Below are 16,155 nucleotides of genomic sequence, written 5' to 3' on the forward strand. Positions count from 1 at the left end.
AATCGTCAGTTTTGGAAAACAGAAGAAGAGTGTCAGTGTGAATGGATTGCCATTAAGTTCTTATCATATTTTTCCGTTTCAAAATTTTATAAAAACCCGGAAAATGGCTTGAAACTGTGTAAAGCAATGCAATAACAGGTGTATTACAAATAACGCCGTAAAAATCTCACCAAAGCACTTATAAAGACTTAAGTGGAAAAGGGTAAATAATTATAAATATCAACAAAGTGCTGACCTCCTTCCGCCGCAACAATTGTAAATGATAAACTTGCGCGATAAAAAACAAAGCAAGGCAAAATATTGGTGGCGTAGAATACTTTTTTATCAGTCAAGCCTGCCACACAGCGCTATAGCATAATCCCATATACCCACAAACTCCCTGAGATAATTGAAATGTGAAAAGTTAATTGAGTCAACCACCGAAACTAATTGCTTTTACAGCACACACACACACAACTCCGCCCTTGAAGCGTTTGCATTGTAGCGGCAGTGACGTGCAAAGGAAGCACAGCATTAACTTTTAGTCGGAAAAATTATGGAATTCGCGGATCTCATTAAAACGCCAAAGTTAGATGGAGTATTTCTACACGATCATCTGCATGCAACAGTTGAAGGGACTCTCTGCATTACAGGGCATCACCTGCTGTTGAGCGCGCGACAGGAGAATAGCCAAGAGCTATGGGTAAGTGTATGTTCAGTATGGTGTGCAATTGAGTTAAAAGCATCAAGGAAGCAATCAAATGGAAAAGTGATGTGTGCGTGCCACATATGTTTTTTTTTTTTTGTGTCATTCATATAGTGGCTATTGTTGCCCTCCTTGTTCACGGTTCAATGATGTGAAATTCCTATTTTTAAAATCTGCACTTTCCATCCCATCACATGTGAATGCGTATAGGTTGCGCATATCCATACATGCTTATACCTATATGAATGACTATGTAGACACATAAATGCTTTCATACACGTTTATCTTGGGCTTTTCCCAGTTGCTGCACAAGAGCATCGATTGCGTGGAGAAAAAACCATATATGGTTCAAAATATGGTGATGGGCGGCATCATTACGTTAAAATGCAAAGATTTACGCATAATTTCACTGGAGATTAAATATGCTAAGGAATACTTTAACGTAGCAGCGTCATTAGAGTCACTCAGTGCGCTACACGACCCTGAGCTTGAATATCCGTTTTTCTATCGGCCAATGTATACTATACTTGAAGATGGATTTACCATGTTTCGGTAAGCAACGAATTTCTAAAATTTTAGTTTAACACTTATAATTTTAACATCTTGCACCTTTGCTGCTTTCCTTTCATGTACTGAAGACCTGAACTAGAGTTTGCGAAACTAATTTCCGGTACTGCCTGTAATCTACTAAACGGTAATGAAAACGGCATTGGTGGTGGCACAATACCTGGCGCTGTTGGTGGCTGTGAATGGCGCATCACGACAGTTAACAAAGACTTCAGCGTATGCCCATCATATGGCACAATACTTGTTGTACCCAAATCTATTACAGACGAACAGATTATACAATCGGCTGCGTTTAGGGATGGTGGCCGATTTCCGGTACTAAGCTTCAGGCATGAAAATGGGGTGAGTGTGGATATGGCTTAAAGATGAACAATACTATTTTAAATTGACTCTGTACATATGTATGCACATCGTGCTTAAGTTGTGCAAGAATAATAGAATACAAGATTGCACATTTCGGATTTCGGAAAATATATAAACAAAAGGAAGGGAAATTACTTTTTTGTGAAGAGAAAGAGTAGGCAAAAGCAATATGAACTGTTCAACACAAGAAATTATATGCATACACACACTTCCTTGTCACGGCGTCATCCGCATAAAAAGAGCATTTGGAGGCTTTATATAATATTAATTTGTGCTTTCACAATTTAACTTGCGGTACTTCATTTGGATTCAAATCACAATATTAACATATCATTCACTGAATATTTACAAACAACTAATTTCTCTACTTTTTTTTGTTTTATATTATTATGGTGCATGACACGAATGCTTGTCAAAATCGCGAAAAATAGTCACGGTTTTCGGAAGGTGCAACCTTCTGTGTTATATTATAGTATTTATTCATTAAAAATAATACATTAATTAGTACTTTGATTTCTAACACAGCTTGCAGTCTTCTTGTCATAGAATGTATTGTACTAAGTTGTCTGTAACATCGAACGGCATGTTTTCCCATATATTTTGAAGACCGATCTAATCCGCATTTCACATAACTTGATATCCATCCATGTACGCCCACAGGGTTCAATGAAGTTAAGGTCCGGACTCTGCGGAGTACTGCCACATACTTTTTAACGTTGTTGGATCACCATTCTTTAATTTTTTATTGACAATTGTGTTTACAGTTAACTATAAAATACAATAAGTTTATGATTAATAAGCTATGACTACTATGGCCCTTAAGCTAACTACTACGGCGTAATGTTTTTCGTCATTATCTTGCACAGGTAGAGCCAAGGTATTTTTTAAAATTGCAAGGCTGTCCAACTTGTGCATTATTCCATTAATGAAAGCAGGATTACCTACGCTTTTTGTGGCCGTTGCCGGAACGACCCGAGCTCATATCCGGCTAAGGACTGTCACTCCACCAGCATTCCCCAAATATATATATATGGGGCCGTTACAACAACAATGTTGCCTCCTTCGTGCTTTACTGCCTTATTCAGATATTTGAAGTTTAGCGCTTGGCCATCCTGGCGCCATACAAGCCGGCTCCCGCCAGGGCTAAATAGATTAAATTTAGACTTTTTTGTTAAAAAACAGAAGAGTAAGAGACCCAAAAGTAATTATTGCGCTGATATATTCTCTGCCAAATTGTAAATATTAAGCAATATTTTTCGTTAAATAATATGGCTTGTTGCGCGTCCTATATGCCCTAAGTTCAAGGGAATGTAAAAAACGTCGCGCATTATGAGGGTAGACTTGTAGATTCTTTCAACTCATTGGGAATTCTAGAAGTTTTGGGGTCCTCCTTAATACAATGAGCAATTTTTATTTCGCGTAGGGTATACAAATCTTTTTGGGCCTTACGATACCACCTGGTCTTCCTACTGACCGTTTCTGATAATAATGCACTGCTGCACTGTTGCGTGTGGTTTTTAACAATTTCGCGAGTGCTGTTGTCTTCTTGTCAATATTTAATGATCAACTCTTATATATCTTTTAAAATTTGTCTATTTGGCTTTTTTTAAATTTTAGTATGAATTAATGTTCATTTGTTCATATGGGAGGAAAGACAAATTTTTATACCACACCTTCTATTTCTTGATATTCTATGTAAGATTTAGTATCATTTAATTCAAATAAGTTTTTGTTGCACTTTACATATTTAGGCAACGCTGATGCGCAGCGCGCAACCACTCTCCATACAGGGTATTAAACGTTGCCGGGCCGATGAAGCAATACTTAACGTTGTGTTGGGACGCAGTAAAAAGGGCTTCATTGTCGATACTTGGGGAAAAGGCAAATCGAACACCGAAACCGACCAACACTATTCGCAATGGAAGAAAGTGAATCGTGCCATTGGCAATGTTTCAACTCCTTCAGCGATTTTGGATAGTTTTGCCAAACTTATTGAAGGTATTGTAATTCTCCAAATATTGAAACATCCCTCCTATTTCCCATCCACCTTTGCAGCCTGCAATGATGTAAACTGTTCGCCTGACAAATGGTTATCGCGGTTAGAAGCAAGTGGTTGGCTAAGCCTTGTATTGAATTCACTGAATGCCGCATGCGTAGTGGCACAATGCCTAGATCAGGAAGGTAGTCCGGTGCTGGTGCATGGTTCTAAAGGTTTGGACTCCGCGCTGATTGTAACATCGCTAGTGCAAATTATACTTAATCCTGATTGTCGTACTGTACGCGGGTAAAGGCTGTAATATTAATTAAAATATCTGCATTAACTTAATATCTATTTGATTTTCGAATAGAATACAAGCATTAATTGAACGTGAGTGGATACAGGCTGGTCATCCGTTTGCGTCGCGTCATCGTTATGCCTGTTATACACCGGCGCAGAATCGTCCCAAGAACTCCGGTGCCTCATTTGTGCTGTTCCTAGACTGTATTTACCAACTTTATACACAATTTCCATGCAGTTTTGAATTTAGCTCGCAAATTTTAATCTTACTGTATGAACACAGTCATTTCTCCCAATACGGCACATTTTTGTGCGACTCCGAACGCGAGCGTCACGAGCTGGGCGTGCATACGCGCACCACTAGCCTCTGGTCTTACCTAAATCGACCAGATGTGCTGAAGAATATGTTGAACCCTTTGTACGAGCCAAATCCAAGTGTTATTTGGCCGAGCGTGGCGCCGATCTCATTAGAACTCTGGAGTGGTAATAAGCGAATATTGATGTGAACTTCATAAATCTAACTTAACACAATTCCAGAACTATATCTGCGCTGGACCATTGAACAAAAGAATAGCACACAAACTATGCAACAAATACAAGAACTGGTCACACGGGAAAAGGAGTCGCGCGCGAACGTAAGAAAAATCTCATATTTGAACTTATTACAGCTACATTTAGTATTTTTGTGCAGGCTATAAGATTGCGTAAGCAAGCCGCAGACCTGAGCCATGAAATGGAGCAACTAATAACGGCTGATTGATTAACGCAATCACATGAAACACATGTAACGGCAGGGTCTGCTATATATCGTGTTGATCACAAATCCACAGTTAATTACAAATACAGTAAGTAATCTTTGCTTCTTCGTTATTTGTAAAGAAGGGAATCGTTGATTTAAATTCGAAGTTTAAATGTTCACTGTGCTCTCTAAGTGTCTCTCTAAAACGTATGTTTTTATAAAGAAGTGGATGATTTTGGACACTACATGTACCACGGCGGGGTGCACATAGGCAAATTGAGTCAATTTATGACAATTTTTTATTGTAATTACATAATTATAAGTTTATACTTAGGCTAATAATAAATGTAAATTAAAGTGAAATTCTTTTCAGGAAGAGAATTCTAATTAAATCGAACAAATACAATTGTTAAGTGATTGAAAATTTATTAAAAGCAATGCCAAAAGCATCACATTGAGAAAACTGAATGGAACAGGTTGCATTAAAATTATATATTTTTAATAATTCACTGCTAAAGTTAACAACCCGCATATGCGGCGTACTTTCGAGCATCATATAATTGGGTTTAAACAATCAAAAGAAAAATTTAGATACGCATTCGTGTCGATTCTAGTAATTGTAATGTTTTTATGAACGTTCCATAAAAACGAGCATCTGCCTTCTGGTTAATACAAAACCGAAACTAACAGCTGCAATTGTACACAAAACACTTTAAATAAAAAATATAAAAAAATGCATAAAGAAACTCATTGGCAATATTCCCAAATTAGCTATACAAATTTATGTTTATGTATGTTTTTAAAAAATTGCATCGGCAACAAAATGCAATTCTTTGCTGAAAGCTTTAACTATTCATGTGAATATTTTCCGAAAAGATATTTAAGATTGTCCCAGAATCTCTGTATTTTGTATTTCATGCAATTATATTCCTCATATTAAATAAATATTCAAGTTGCTTTCATTCTTGCACGATTTTAAAATAAATAAAGTAACTAATTTACTAAGAAATATTAATGGGAAATCAGTGGAATAAAAATTTCAGTGGAAACTTTCGAACTGAAATATTTTGTGTCCCTTATATCAGTAGCATTTTCGAAAAAAAACTTTATTTGTCACATTTAATGGCAAACTTTAAAACTTCCTCACTTTAAAAAATGGTAACACAATTTAGCTTATGCATCTGATCTCCCTTTATCTTGCTCTTGTATGTATATCATAATTTTTCTATTACAATATTTTCTTGATTTTACTATTGAAAAGTTGTACAAAATAGTTTTTAACATAAAATTCTGTAATGCTTTCTGGATCATAAAAAACATTACAAGACAAAGTAATGACCAAGCAAAGAACAATACAAAAATACAAATCAGCACTTAAGATATACCAACAAAAAGTTGGATTGAGCTATGTTTGTCTTGAATACAAAACTGAATGCATAAAAAAGATGTCTAAATATTTTCCGATTCTGAGTAACTAATTGTGTATTATTTATACAAAGTGACTGTTTAATTGCCCGCATCATCCTCCAAGAAGAAGAATTGTCCAGAACGTTTCTGCTCAGTGTCCTGCGTTTGAAAAAATTATTTAAATAGCTTTTAACCTCCAACATACCAATTGCATTCAATTTTACATACCTTAACTGAGTTATTTTTGTTAATACGTGGCCTGAAGTTGTTAGGATCTCTGCGGAAGGTGATGCCTAATAGTTCCAGAAAACGATTCATGCCGTTCAATAACGATTGCGGAGAGAAAGCCGTGGTTTTTACTGAGGGTTGACCTTCGAGTACAATAACGCGATCTGCCAGGTAAGTAGCCATGATGAAATCGTGCTCTACGACGAAACCGGTACGTTTCGCATGTAGAATAAATCTACAAGAAATATAAATAAATTCAAATATGAATAAGCTTGCGTTAATACATTTGTTAAAAACAATTACTTTTAAGTTTGCCTACCTTTTTATGACCTTAGCCGCAACCAAACGTTGTTCAGAATCGAGATAAGCTGAAGGTTCGTCGATTAAATATACGTCGGCTGGCTTACCCAAACACAATACCAAAGCGACTCTTTGCAATTCACCACCAGACAAATTTTGAACCTCTTGATCCATAATTTCCTCGATTTTCATAGGTTTCATAACGTCGGCAATGAACTGTGGATGCACATACGCGTCACGAATTTTATCATGCAGCAGATGACGTACCAAGTTTTGGAACTTGGGTGAAATTTTCTGGGGTTTGTACGATATATTTAACACTGGCAAGTCTACTTCGTCGTCTGGTTGCAAATTTCCAGCCAGCATTCTAATGAAGGTCGTTTTTCCGGTACCATTTTCACCCAAGAGTACGAGAATTTCAGAATCGCTGAAATGACCTTGTTCCACAGTTAATTCAAATTTGCCCAATGTCTTCTTCATGGCGGGATATATATAATGATTCATGCGTTTAATTTCCTCTTCAGTAGCTGATTCAGAAACCTTTAATTGAATGACATTTTTGTTTTTGAGTTAAATTTTTTTTGTCTACCCTGAACAGTATGTAATACATTACCTTAAAGGTTAGTGATTCAGTGCGGAAACGCATGTTTTCGGTTGGCACAAAACCATCAAGAAATATATTAATTCCTTCACGCACCGAAAAAGGCATTGTAACTACACCGTAAACACCTGGCACACCGTACAGACAACAAATGAAGTCGGAGAGATAATCCAAAACTGACAAATCGTGTTCCACAACGATAATAAACCTGAATTAAAAATTGTATAAGAAATAAGGCAAGTTTGATTTAAAAATTGGTTTTACTTTGTTGGGTGCAGCAAATATCGTATAGTTAAAGCAGCATTTAGGCGCTGTTTTACGTCCAAGTAAGATGATGGTTCATCAAACATGAATATGTCACCATCCTGAATGCATACCATGGCGATAGCAAAACGCTGTAATTCACCACCAGATAATTGTGCAATGTCGCGATCACGTATGTGCAGCAGGTCTAGCATTCTACAAATTTCTTGCTGGTTCTCGCGTTCGTCTTTTTTATCGAGCAGTTCAGCAACTGCACCACGCACCGCTTTTGGAATCTGATCAACATATTGTGGTTTTACGAGCGCTTTCAAATTGTCCTCTAATATTTTGGTAAAATAATTCTGCAACTCAGAACCACGGAAGTAAGCCAAAATTTCGGTCCAATCTGGTGGATCGCTGTATCTTCCCAAGTTTGGTTTTTGTTTGCCGGCGAGAATTTTTAATGCCGTCGACTTGCCAATACCGTTCTGACCAACCAATCCAAGCACTTCACCAGGTCGTGGAATTGGAAGGCGATGAAGTTTAAATGAATTTTTGCCATATCGATGGGTGGTGTGCTTCTCCAAATTACTGGGTATGTTAATAATGGTAATAGCCTCGAATGGGCATTTCTATTAAAAAATAAAAAATTATGAAAACACGAATACATAACAAATAAGTTGTGAGCTCCTACCTTAACGCAGATACCACAACCAATGCAAAGTTCTTCTGAAAGCGAAGCGATTTTGGATGTGGGCGTTACTTCAATGCAAAGCTTTCCCATGCGCACAACGGGGCATGATTTCTTGCACTCCTGTCGGCAACGCTTTGGTTTACACTTATCATCGCTGACTATGGCAATACGCGTCTGTTTATCCGTCTCCTCATTCTCCTTTCTGCGCGACATGCTGTTGAAATAAGTTATATACAATTATTCAGTGTATTTAAGAAGTGAAAACGTGTCTAATATTCGTTATAGGTAAGAATGCCCTTTTGACAACGAAGCAATTTAACCGCACTCCCCTACCAACCATACGATCAACTTGATTGGCATTGCACTCGGGGTAGACGGACGGACAGACTATGGTCAGTGAAAGCACTTAGTATATAACCTCAATTTTTTACGAAATGCATAAACTTTACAACTTTTTTCATGAGATCACAATATGCATTAGAACTTTGTCCAATATTTTTCCCCAAAATGAAGCAATTTAGGAAAGTTTTTGTCTTTTTACCTGAAATATTAGAAAATTTACTAAACACGGCGAACTAAACACCTCGCTAAGGAATTTCAAAAGGGAATGTCAAAAGACGGACTACACTAAGGAGAACTGTTTTACCATGAGTGAATAAGCCGATAATGCAGTTCAACACACCATAAATACATAACTCAAGTTTGTCGGATAAATTGTATAATACAAGAAATTTAAATATGAGGTTAATATTTCTTTCGAAGCAATGCAACACTTCTCAACATTTGCATAATATAAGATTTATATTTCTATTATTTTGTTTATGTATAGCTGGCCAGTATACAAAAAGATGAATTGTACCAAACGTTACTTTGAGTGATGTCAAAAATCGATGACGTTTTGACATCTGACATCGCAGTCCACAGTTTTCGTCTTTTATAGCAATCAGACAAAAATTTAACACGTCGCTATTTGTTATTTTTAAGCGAAAAAATGGTCGAGGAAACTCCTACTATCGAAAATGTTGAGAAAATTGAAGGGGATCAAGCTTCGCAGCCGATGGAGCCCACCAAAGTCTTCACTGTAGAAAGTAAGATGATGTTTCAATCGGAGACTGCCCTTAACCTACAAATGCAAATTATATTGAATTTTGTTTTCCACTTTCTCCATTTTTTCGTTTAATTATGCTTTTGCTTGGTAGTACTTCATATGGTGAAGGACGCTCAGCAGCAGCACGGTTTACGACATGGTGATTACCAACGATACCGTGGCTATTGTACTCGTCGCATTCGTCGTCTCAGAAAAGCTTTAAAATATCCACAGGGCGACAAACGTCATTTCAAACGCCGAGATGTAACATTGTCCCAACTGACTGGAAAACGTGCAGATGAACGTTTCATACATATCCCGTTGATAAGTGCAGAGCGTGCCTGGTCTTATGCCATGCAGCTAAAACAAGAAGCCAATACAGAGCCAAGGAAACGTTTTCATTTGATTAATAAACTTCGCAAGGCTTGCTTTTATGCTTTGCAACTGCAAGAGCTGTGCAATGTAATTTTCATTTATTTATTTTTTTGTAGACTTGTAATCGTTTTATTTTTGTAGTCTGAAGCATTTGATGCACGTACTAAACTAGAATGTGAAGCTTATGTTGCCTGGATGCACGGCTCACTACACTTTGAACTTCAGCAATGGGGTACTGCATTGGAGCATCTAAAACGCGCACAAGTCGTTTATGAAAATCTTGCCAAAGCATTACCTGAAGACGAACAAGAACTATATCGGGCCAAAGTGAACGAATTTACGCCCAACCTACGTTATTGCGCCTACAATATTGGTGGCGGTGGTGGCACAGGCAAGATTGATGATTTGCTGGAATTACGTGCGCAAGGATTACTAGAGAATCTTGATGTGCTAGTTAGTCAAACAAAAATGGAGAGCAGTGAGGGATTACAAACAATTGAATGGCGGAACCGTAAGGTTACTGTACGTCCCGAAAAAGTTCGTCTATTCTTGCTTAGTATACAAGAAGTAGATAAATCGCTGGAGAAAGCATCGAAAATAGATTCAAAGATTGAGTTGATTGAACGCATTTTGATGGATTGCAAGGATGCTATACAGGCAGTAAAGGAGGAAATAAAGCAAGATCCAAAATTGCGATCTCTTACTACAGGTCAGACTGTGAGTGGTGTACAATATTTGCTGGCCTATTTGTCTTATATACGGCATAGCCGTACTTTGCAACGAAATCTGTGCCTTGTAGAACAGGTAAGTAAATACCGTAAATATTAATCTGAGCATAATCAAGCTAAATCAAGTTTAGCTAAAGCATCTAATTTTTAACCCGAATTCAAGCTAAAGTCGTTTCTTTAATATTATTAGGCTAAATCAAATTTCGACGATCCTAATCAAAAGTCACAAGTTACTGGTGATGGTAAGCGTGTACGCTCTCAAGATCTTGCCCGCTTGTATGAGATTATTTTGCAAAATGTTACGGAAATGCAGCAAATACAAAGAATGGAAGAAGATACCGTTTACCAAGAAGAAATTGAAAATTTGGCACTCACATTTAAGGCATTCCGTTGTTACTACATCGCATTAACCCTGATTGATATGAAGAAGTGGAAAGAAGCAGTTGCTCTTTATGAACGTTCGTCCAAATATGCCAATGAAGCATTAGTTGGCAAAGTGAGCGGCGAATTCAAATTAGCCAACGATTTGAAAAAACTGGTATCGACCATCGACGGTTGCAAATTTTCTGCGCACGCCTACAGTGTGCTGGAGAATGATACCTCCGACGACGCTATTTTCACATCAAAGTCACAAAAATCAACGAAACCCTTATATGAACGTCTGTCACAATACAAGGAGGACCAATCGCTTCATACCAAAACGCCAAACGTATTCAAGGTGACTCCCGAAATGGAGGCAATACCGTGCAAGCCGCTCTTCTTCGATTTGGCCATCGGACATATTGAACTACCGCCTTTAGACGATAAACTGCATTCGCCAGGCAACAAGGGTGGTGCATCGATTTCTGGATTTGTGAAAGGATTTTTGGGCTGGGGTGGAAATAAATAAGGGGCTTGTTGTAATCATATTTGATAACGTCATTTATTTAATTAATTTCGCAATGAATATTCCGTGCGTGTACTCTCGGTTGGGAAATGAGAGCAAAATGAAAAATTCGCTATGCATTTTTTTCATGATTTATTAAGCAAGTGGGACCTATTTAGAAACCAATTATTTGGTTGTTAACTTTTTTATTATACTTTTGGGCTCCTTCCCGAACCATTTTTTAAAGTGAATTGTGAAATAAAACTTTATACATATATATATAAAAAATATATATTTTCATTTATGTATATGGATTGGTTCCAGAAACACAAACTACGAACAATATCCAATAAATAAGAGCTAATTATATTAATTTGTTTGTGACCTACTTAAAGTAAACAATTCTTGCTAAATTATACTATTGTAAATTGAACTACTTCTCTAGCCAAGGGCCGAAATATCCATTTTCATGAAACTCCAACGCAAGGTCTTTAATTCTAGAATGATATTCTTCAGTTAACTTTTGTGTAACCTTGATTTCGTTGGCTTTTGGGACAGCTTCACTGATGACATCTAAATTGGGTATGTTATTTGGATCGAATGTTATCGCAGGCAACACCCACATCGAAACAGCTAAACCGTAGAGAGCATGCGTGGAAAACTCCTTCATGATATTCGCTAGTGAAAAAGTCCTACGAATAGATGCTAAATGTTCACGCGAACTCAAAAGTTTTTCCAATCTGTTATGCAGTGCGCTGCGGTATGTCTCCAGCAAGCGATTTGTATGCGCATCACGAAGATCACGTTTCGTGCTGGTAAACATGAAATGAAGTATATCAAAGATGAACGAAGTGTAACGCATTGCCTGTACGAAGAAAAACACGTAAGAATAATTGAATCATGTAATGCTACTGCATTTATATATAGGTATACACATATGTATCTACTGCCTTGTCATTTCACCTGTAAATCAAAGAATTTCACTTCCTTCGGTGCATAGTACGTATCGTTCTCCTCATTACAAGACTTAAACATGATATTATTGACGTACAAGTCACCATGACACATCACACTGACGCAATCGCTGGCATTATTAATCATGTGCATAATTTTCTGATACAGTTCAGTTTTTAGTTGTTCTATAAGATAAATCGGATCCGAAAGACTACCATCGATGTTGGATTCCCGTAAGCTTTTTAACGATTCCTCTATTGAAGAAGTAAGTAAATTTCCATAAAAGTTTTCGGCTTCTCGGCAATACACAATTTCGTTTACTTTACAATAACGCTCTCGAAAATCGCTATCATCCAAATGTTTCGCCGCTATAGATGTGGCATGTAACTTGGCCAGTTCCTGAAGGGAAGCAAAAAATTGTGTGTCTAACATTTTTGAATAAACGCCCAAAAATCTTACCCTCATCACTATTTCACAGTGGTGAAGATCGAACGGCACTAAACGATTGGGCATGCGATAACCGAGCTTTGTCAAATCCTTCAGTGCAATTAGCTCGCCTTTTTTATCTGTGCCGGCATAGTAGCATTGCGGAAATACTGTATCTCCGTTGACGAAATATTTTTCTAGAACTGGTACCACGTGCGTATAGGCGTTTATTTCATTGCAAAATGCTTCATCGCAGCGAAAAAGAGTACGACGTGATTGGCTTAAAATTTGCCTTTTAACTATAAAACTAAAATATTGTGCACCTGAAATAGGTATTGAAGTTAGTGGTGGTTTTTAAGTATTATAAAGTTGTGTGAATCATATAAAGCAAGGTACACACGTATGCATGTACATATGACATAAAGAATATTAAAGCTTAGTTTAGTTGGTAAATAGAGTTACTATCGCAATGAAAAACTGGTGCCGAGGGTATATTATTTTTTTCTACACCTCACATACCAGAGGCTCATGTATCTGGGATATGTACTATTGAACAAAAAAAAAACAACAATTATGCCACATAACAACATGCACGGTGTGTACCAGCTGATTTTTGTTTATAAAATTTCAGTGAAAGAAACTGTCGATATGAGTGGAAGCGGGTGGAAAATAATAAAAATAAGACAAATACTGTTATTATCATGCGCGCAAATGATCTTTACGAGAGAGATTAGAAAATTAAATTGAGTGCCTTTGCCAGCGGTTCAATACAAAACTGAAAGAGATTAAATGAGAGTGACAGAATATGTGGACGATTGTTGTGTTAGTAGGGAGGCCGTGTAGATTCTGCTAAATACTTTCATACATTCCATGGGAAATAGAAATGCCTTTGGTATATACTTATATACAAATATATATATGGGATATTTGTAATGTCGGTGAGTTGATAAAATGACGCTGCGCAAGGTCATTGCGATAAACGAAATATGGGTATGATGGGGGAAATATTAGATTCATATGTGTGCATGTGGGAGTATATATGTATTTATATTGAAAAATTATAATGATACTGAATAAATATAACTAATGATAAGTAAATGTAAGCCAAGTTTGAAGGCAAACAGAAAAGAATTGGCAAATTGGCTAATTGTTAATATTTATATGCATTATTTTGTGTAAAAGTGGCAAGTGCTGGAAACGCTTAATCTAGCTTCACTCTGAAATAACTTTACAAATTGTCGTTATAAATGGAATAAAGTTAAATATAAGCGTGAAGTTTTAACAGCTGCCTTTTTAAGGTTATAACTAACCGAAAAACAGGTGAATGCAATAAAATAAGTGCCATGTGTTAGGCCCGGGAGTTTTCTGCCCATGTGTTATATAAAGGGTTTTTCAATAAGGGCGGGTAGATGTTGAAATGGAATAAAATGGCGTTTGCTGTGTGGCACGTAGCGCCGTCCTGCTGGAACCACATGTCGTCTAGGTCCATATGGTTCAATATGGGCCATAAGAAATTGGAAGGGCCACCACGTCTACCGAAAAATGGGCGCAATGCGCGCAACGTTTGCGTTAATGAACACTCATTTTGATTATAAAGTTTTATCATTTGAACGTGCTGTTCAATCGTGTAACTTGCCATGATGATTTGGTATAAGCAACTGAATAACAAATAAAAGATTTGACAGATGTCACCAAAACAAAATGGCTGCCACAGGGCGCCAAAATCGACCCGATTGAAAAACCCTTTATATAAATATATATATATATAATTGGCGCGTACACCCTTTTAGGGTGTTTGGCCGAGCTCTACCTCCTATTTGTGGCGTGCGTTTTGAAGTTGTTCCACAAATGGACAGACTTAAAGTTTTAAGCCGACTCCGAACAGCAAATATTTTTTATAAAGAGCTTTTTCATGCCGGAAATACTCTCGTAGATTTGCCATTGTCTGCCGAGGGCCGACCGACGACTTTTTCTTCTTTTGGTGTTTCACTAAGATTCGAATCTACGTACTTCGAATGGTAGTCACGCACCAACTCATTCGGCTACGGCTAAGTACGGAAAAAAATTCTCGACGATCTACCTTAGGCAAAGAAATATATACATTTTTTTAATAAGTATTGGGGGCAGAAGAAGCTGCAACATTATACGTAGACAATTCCTCAATGTGTTGGAAGACCTCTGGAAGGATTGTGAAAACCACGACATCGCAAAGCTCCGTGGATTTCCCCAATAAAAATGATTATCATAGAAATTATTGCGGAAGCTCTAAATCTCTTCTTTTGCGGATCTTCCAGATAGGTGACACAAATTGGAAGAACAGAGAATTGAAGCTCGACCTAAACACCTGATATACACGTCACTCTAGGCTTATGATTTTTGATTTGAGAGCATGTGGTATACTACGAACTTTTGCTTAAAGCGCTATACAAATAATATAATATTGCTGAAAGATACAAAAAAATCATCATTAAATCTATTAAACCTTTGTGCATCTCCATCCCGCTGTCAAATCCGTGGGTGCTTACTTCTATGCGTTTTACTACCGACATGTAGTTGTCTCCTTCACCGCTGCCTGCCGAATATCGCCAGTATCTTACATCGAATGGTATCACTTTTCTCAAAGATACATAACTGCACAAAGCTTCCACATCCTCTTCGTACTCACAGACGACGTCATCCATTTTCATGCATTCGCATGCAAAATCCACCGGAAATCCAACTAAGGATGTATTATGTAAATTTATTTTATGAAATTCTGTTTGTAATACTGTTATTCAACAGCGTGATACCCGTTCTTCATGCCAGTGCCGAAATCGAACCGTTTTTCACCGTTCACCGCCGTTTAAAATGTGGTAGCATATTGATGGTGTTGCCGCAAAGCGCTGATTAGCGCTAAGCGCAGCGGAAATATACGCATACGCACCACACACACACATGTATACGCGCATATGAATGCACAAATGCTGTAGTAGCTAAAATCCAGCTGACCGCATAGTTTCCCTACTTTACCAAAATTATAAGAAAAACTGTTCATCGAATTCGAAATCACTCAATTTAAGACCAAGTGAAAATGGTTACTTCATCACTTATATCCGAGTGTACGTAAATTGATGAAGCATGTTACTTTTTGTAGTACTCTAGTGACACAGTTCCGTTACGCGTTTGTTTATAAACAATTCATTTTAATTATGCTGTGATACAACTAAAAAACAGCATTCTTTGCACTTATCCGCAACGGTATAAAATAAGAAGAAGCAAATTCTCTAAAATTATGCTAAATTCGCAAACATTCTGTTTGAGACAACCGCTAAGTGAGAACTAAATCCCCAATTGCTGGGCGCGTGTGTGACCAACTCTAGCATTGATGCAGTTGCAATCAATGCAGCGGGCGTTGTATATACATATGTATGTACGTATATATGTGAGTGGCCACTGACGCCACCGACGCTATCACTAGAGAGGCAAGTTACTTGACGCTATACCTACATCGACCGGTTCGGTTTTATTTTGCTTAATTTTTTAAGCGTTTTCTGTTTCATTTATTTATATTTTACAACAAACATGTGCAATGTGTTAGAAAAAAAAGACAGCAATGAATAGCAAAAGGGAAATAAA

The 16,155-nt window shown here is 37.3% G+C and overlaps 4 protein-coding genes across 6 annotated transcripts; 2 read left to right on the forward strand and 2 right to left on the reverse strand.

Moving 5' to 3' along the window:
• LOC128861709 (myotubularin-related protein 9) lies at positions 1 to 6,197 on the forward strand. 2 transcript variants are annotated; one of them, XM_054100047.1, is made up of 9 exons: positions 1 to 202; positions 442 to 682; positions 987 to 1,237; positions 1,324 to 1,594; positions 3,367 to 3,613; positions 3,671 to 3,899; positions 3,964 to 4,376; positions 4,431 to 4,528; positions 4,585 to 6,197. In XM_054100047.1, the coding sequence occupies exons 2-9, from the start codon at positions 536 to 538 to the stop codon at positions 4,651 to 4,653; spliced, it is 1,725 nt and encodes a 574-aa protein (XP_053956022.1). In that variant the 5' UTR covers positions 1 to 202; positions 442 to 535; the 3' UTR covers positions 4,654 to 6,197. The 2 variants fall into 2 exon arrangements, with proteins under 2 accessions (XP_053956022.1, XP_053956021.1); XM_054100046.1 differs by having other exon boundaries at positions 1 to 682.
• LOC128861706 (protein Pixie) lies at positions 5,800 to 8,732 on the reverse strand. The gene is made up of 7 exons (XM_054100044.1): positions 8,647 to 8,732; positions 8,106 to 8,319; positions 7,433 to 8,043; positions 7,181 to 7,376; positions 6,587 to 7,107; positions 6,268 to 6,502; positions 5,800 to 6,198 (listed from the first exon to the last, which is right to left on the reverse strand). The coding sequence occupies exons 2-7, from the start codon at positions 8,316 to 8,318 to the stop codon at positions 6,139 to 6,141; spliced, it is 1,836 nt and encodes a 611-aa protein (XP_053956019.1). The 5' UTR covers position 8,319; positions 8,647 to 8,732; the 3' UTR covers positions 5,800 to 6,138.
• A 258-nt stretch (positions 8,733 to 8,990) lies between these two features.
• On the forward strand, positions 8,991 to 11,405 carry LOC128861708 (signal recognition particle subunit SRP68). The gene is made up of 4 exons (XM_054100045.1): positions 8,991 to 9,193; positions 9,305 to 9,654; positions 9,709 to 10,371; positions 10,486 to 11,405. The coding sequence occupies exons 1-4, from the start codon at positions 9,097 to 9,099 to the stop codon at positions 11,182 to 11,184; spliced, it is 1,809 nt and encodes a 602-aa protein (XP_053956020.1). The 5' UTR covers positions 8,991 to 9,096; the 3' UTR covers positions 11,185 to 11,405.
• A 133-nt stretch (positions 11,406 to 11,538) lies between these two features.
• LOC128861710 (uncharacterized) lies at positions 11,539 to 15,835 on the reverse strand. Of its 2 annotated transcripts, XM_054100050.1 has the most exons (5): positions 15,330 to 15,835; positions 15,023 to 15,259; positions 12,574 to 12,863; positions 12,124 to 12,513; positions 11,539 to 12,025 (listed from the first exon to the last, which is right to left on the reverse strand). In XM_054100050.1, the coding sequence occupies exons 2-5, from the start codon at positions 15,225 to 15,227 to the stop codon at positions 11,594 to 11,596; spliced, it is 1,317 nt and encodes a 438-aa protein (XP_053956025.1). In that variant the 5' UTR covers positions 15,228 to 15,259; positions 15,330 to 15,835; the 3' UTR covers positions 11,539 to 11,593. The 2 variants fall into 2 exon arrangements, with proteins under 2 accessions (XP_053956025.1, XP_053956024.1); XM_054100049.1 differs by having other exon boundaries at positions 15,023 to 15,835.
• Between the last annotated feature and the right edge of the window lie 320 nt (positions 15,836 to 16,155).

Source organism: Anastrepha ludens, chromosome 4 (genome assembly GCF_028408465.1).
Source record: "Anastrepha ludens isolate Willacy chromosome 4, idAnaLude1.1, whole genome shotgun sequence".
Classification (NCBI taxonomy): Eukaryota; Metazoa; Arthropoda; class Insecta; order Diptera; family Tephritidae; genus Anastrepha; species Anastrepha ludens.

What these genes read in the sequence shown, in the direction of transcription:
- LOC128861706 (XM_054100044.1), bottom strand. Translation starts at nt 8,318, where the DNA reads ATGTCGCGCAGAAAGGAGAATGAGGAGACGGATAAACAGACGCGTATT. An exon ending in CTGAATCACTAACCTTTAAG is followed by an intron (nt 7,108 to 7,180) that starts GTAATGTATTAC and finishes ATTCAATTAAAG; the next exon opens with GTTTCTGAATCAGCTACTGA. An exon ending in ACAAAAATAACTCAGTTAAG is followed by an intron (nt 6,199 to 6,267) that starts GTATGTAAAATT and finishes TTTCAAACGCAG; the next exon opens with GACACTGAGCAGAAACGTTC.
- LOC128861708 (XM_054100045.1), top strand. Translation starts at nt 9,097, where the DNA reads ATGGTCGAGGAAACTCCTACTATCGAAAATGTTGAGAAAATTGAAGGG. An exon ending in CAAAGTCTTCACTGTAGAAA is followed by an intron (nt 9,194 to 9,304) that starts GTAAGATGATGT and finishes TTTGCTTGGTAG; the next exon opens with TACTTCATATGGTGAAGGAC. An exon ending in AACTGCAAGAGCTGTGCAAT is followed by an intron (nt 9,655 to 9,708) that starts GTAATTTTCATT and finishes TTATTTTTGTAG; the next exon opens with TCTGAAGCATTTGATGCACG.
- LOC128861710 (XM_054100050.1), bottom strand. Translation starts at nt 15,227, where the DNA reads ATGAAAATGGATGACGTCGTCTGTGAGTACGAAGAGGATGTGGAAGCT. An exon ending in ACTGTGAAATAGTGATGAGG is followed by an intron (nt 12,514 to 12,573) that starts GTAAGATTTTTG and finishes GCTTCCCTTCAG; the next exon opens with GAACTGGCCAAGTTACATGC. An exon ending in TGAAATTCTTTGATTTACAG is followed by an intron (nt 12,026 to 12,123) that starts GTGAAATGACAA and finishes TTCTTCGTACAG; the next exon opens with GCAATGCGTTACACTTCGTT.
- LOC128861709 (XM_054100046.1), top strand. Translation starts at nt 536, where the DNA reads ATGGAATTCGCGGATCTCATTAAAACGCCAAAGTTAGATGGAGTATTT. An exon ending in TTTTGCCAAACTTATTGAAG is followed by an intron (nt 3,614 to 3,670) that starts GTATTGTAATTC and finishes CCACCTTTGCAG; the next exon opens with CCTGCAATGATGTAAACTGT. An exon ending in AAAAGGAGTCGCGCGCGAAC is followed by an intron (nt 4,529 to 4,584) that starts GTAAGAAAAATC and finishes ATTTTTGTGCAG; the next exon opens with GCTATAAGATTGCGTAAGCA.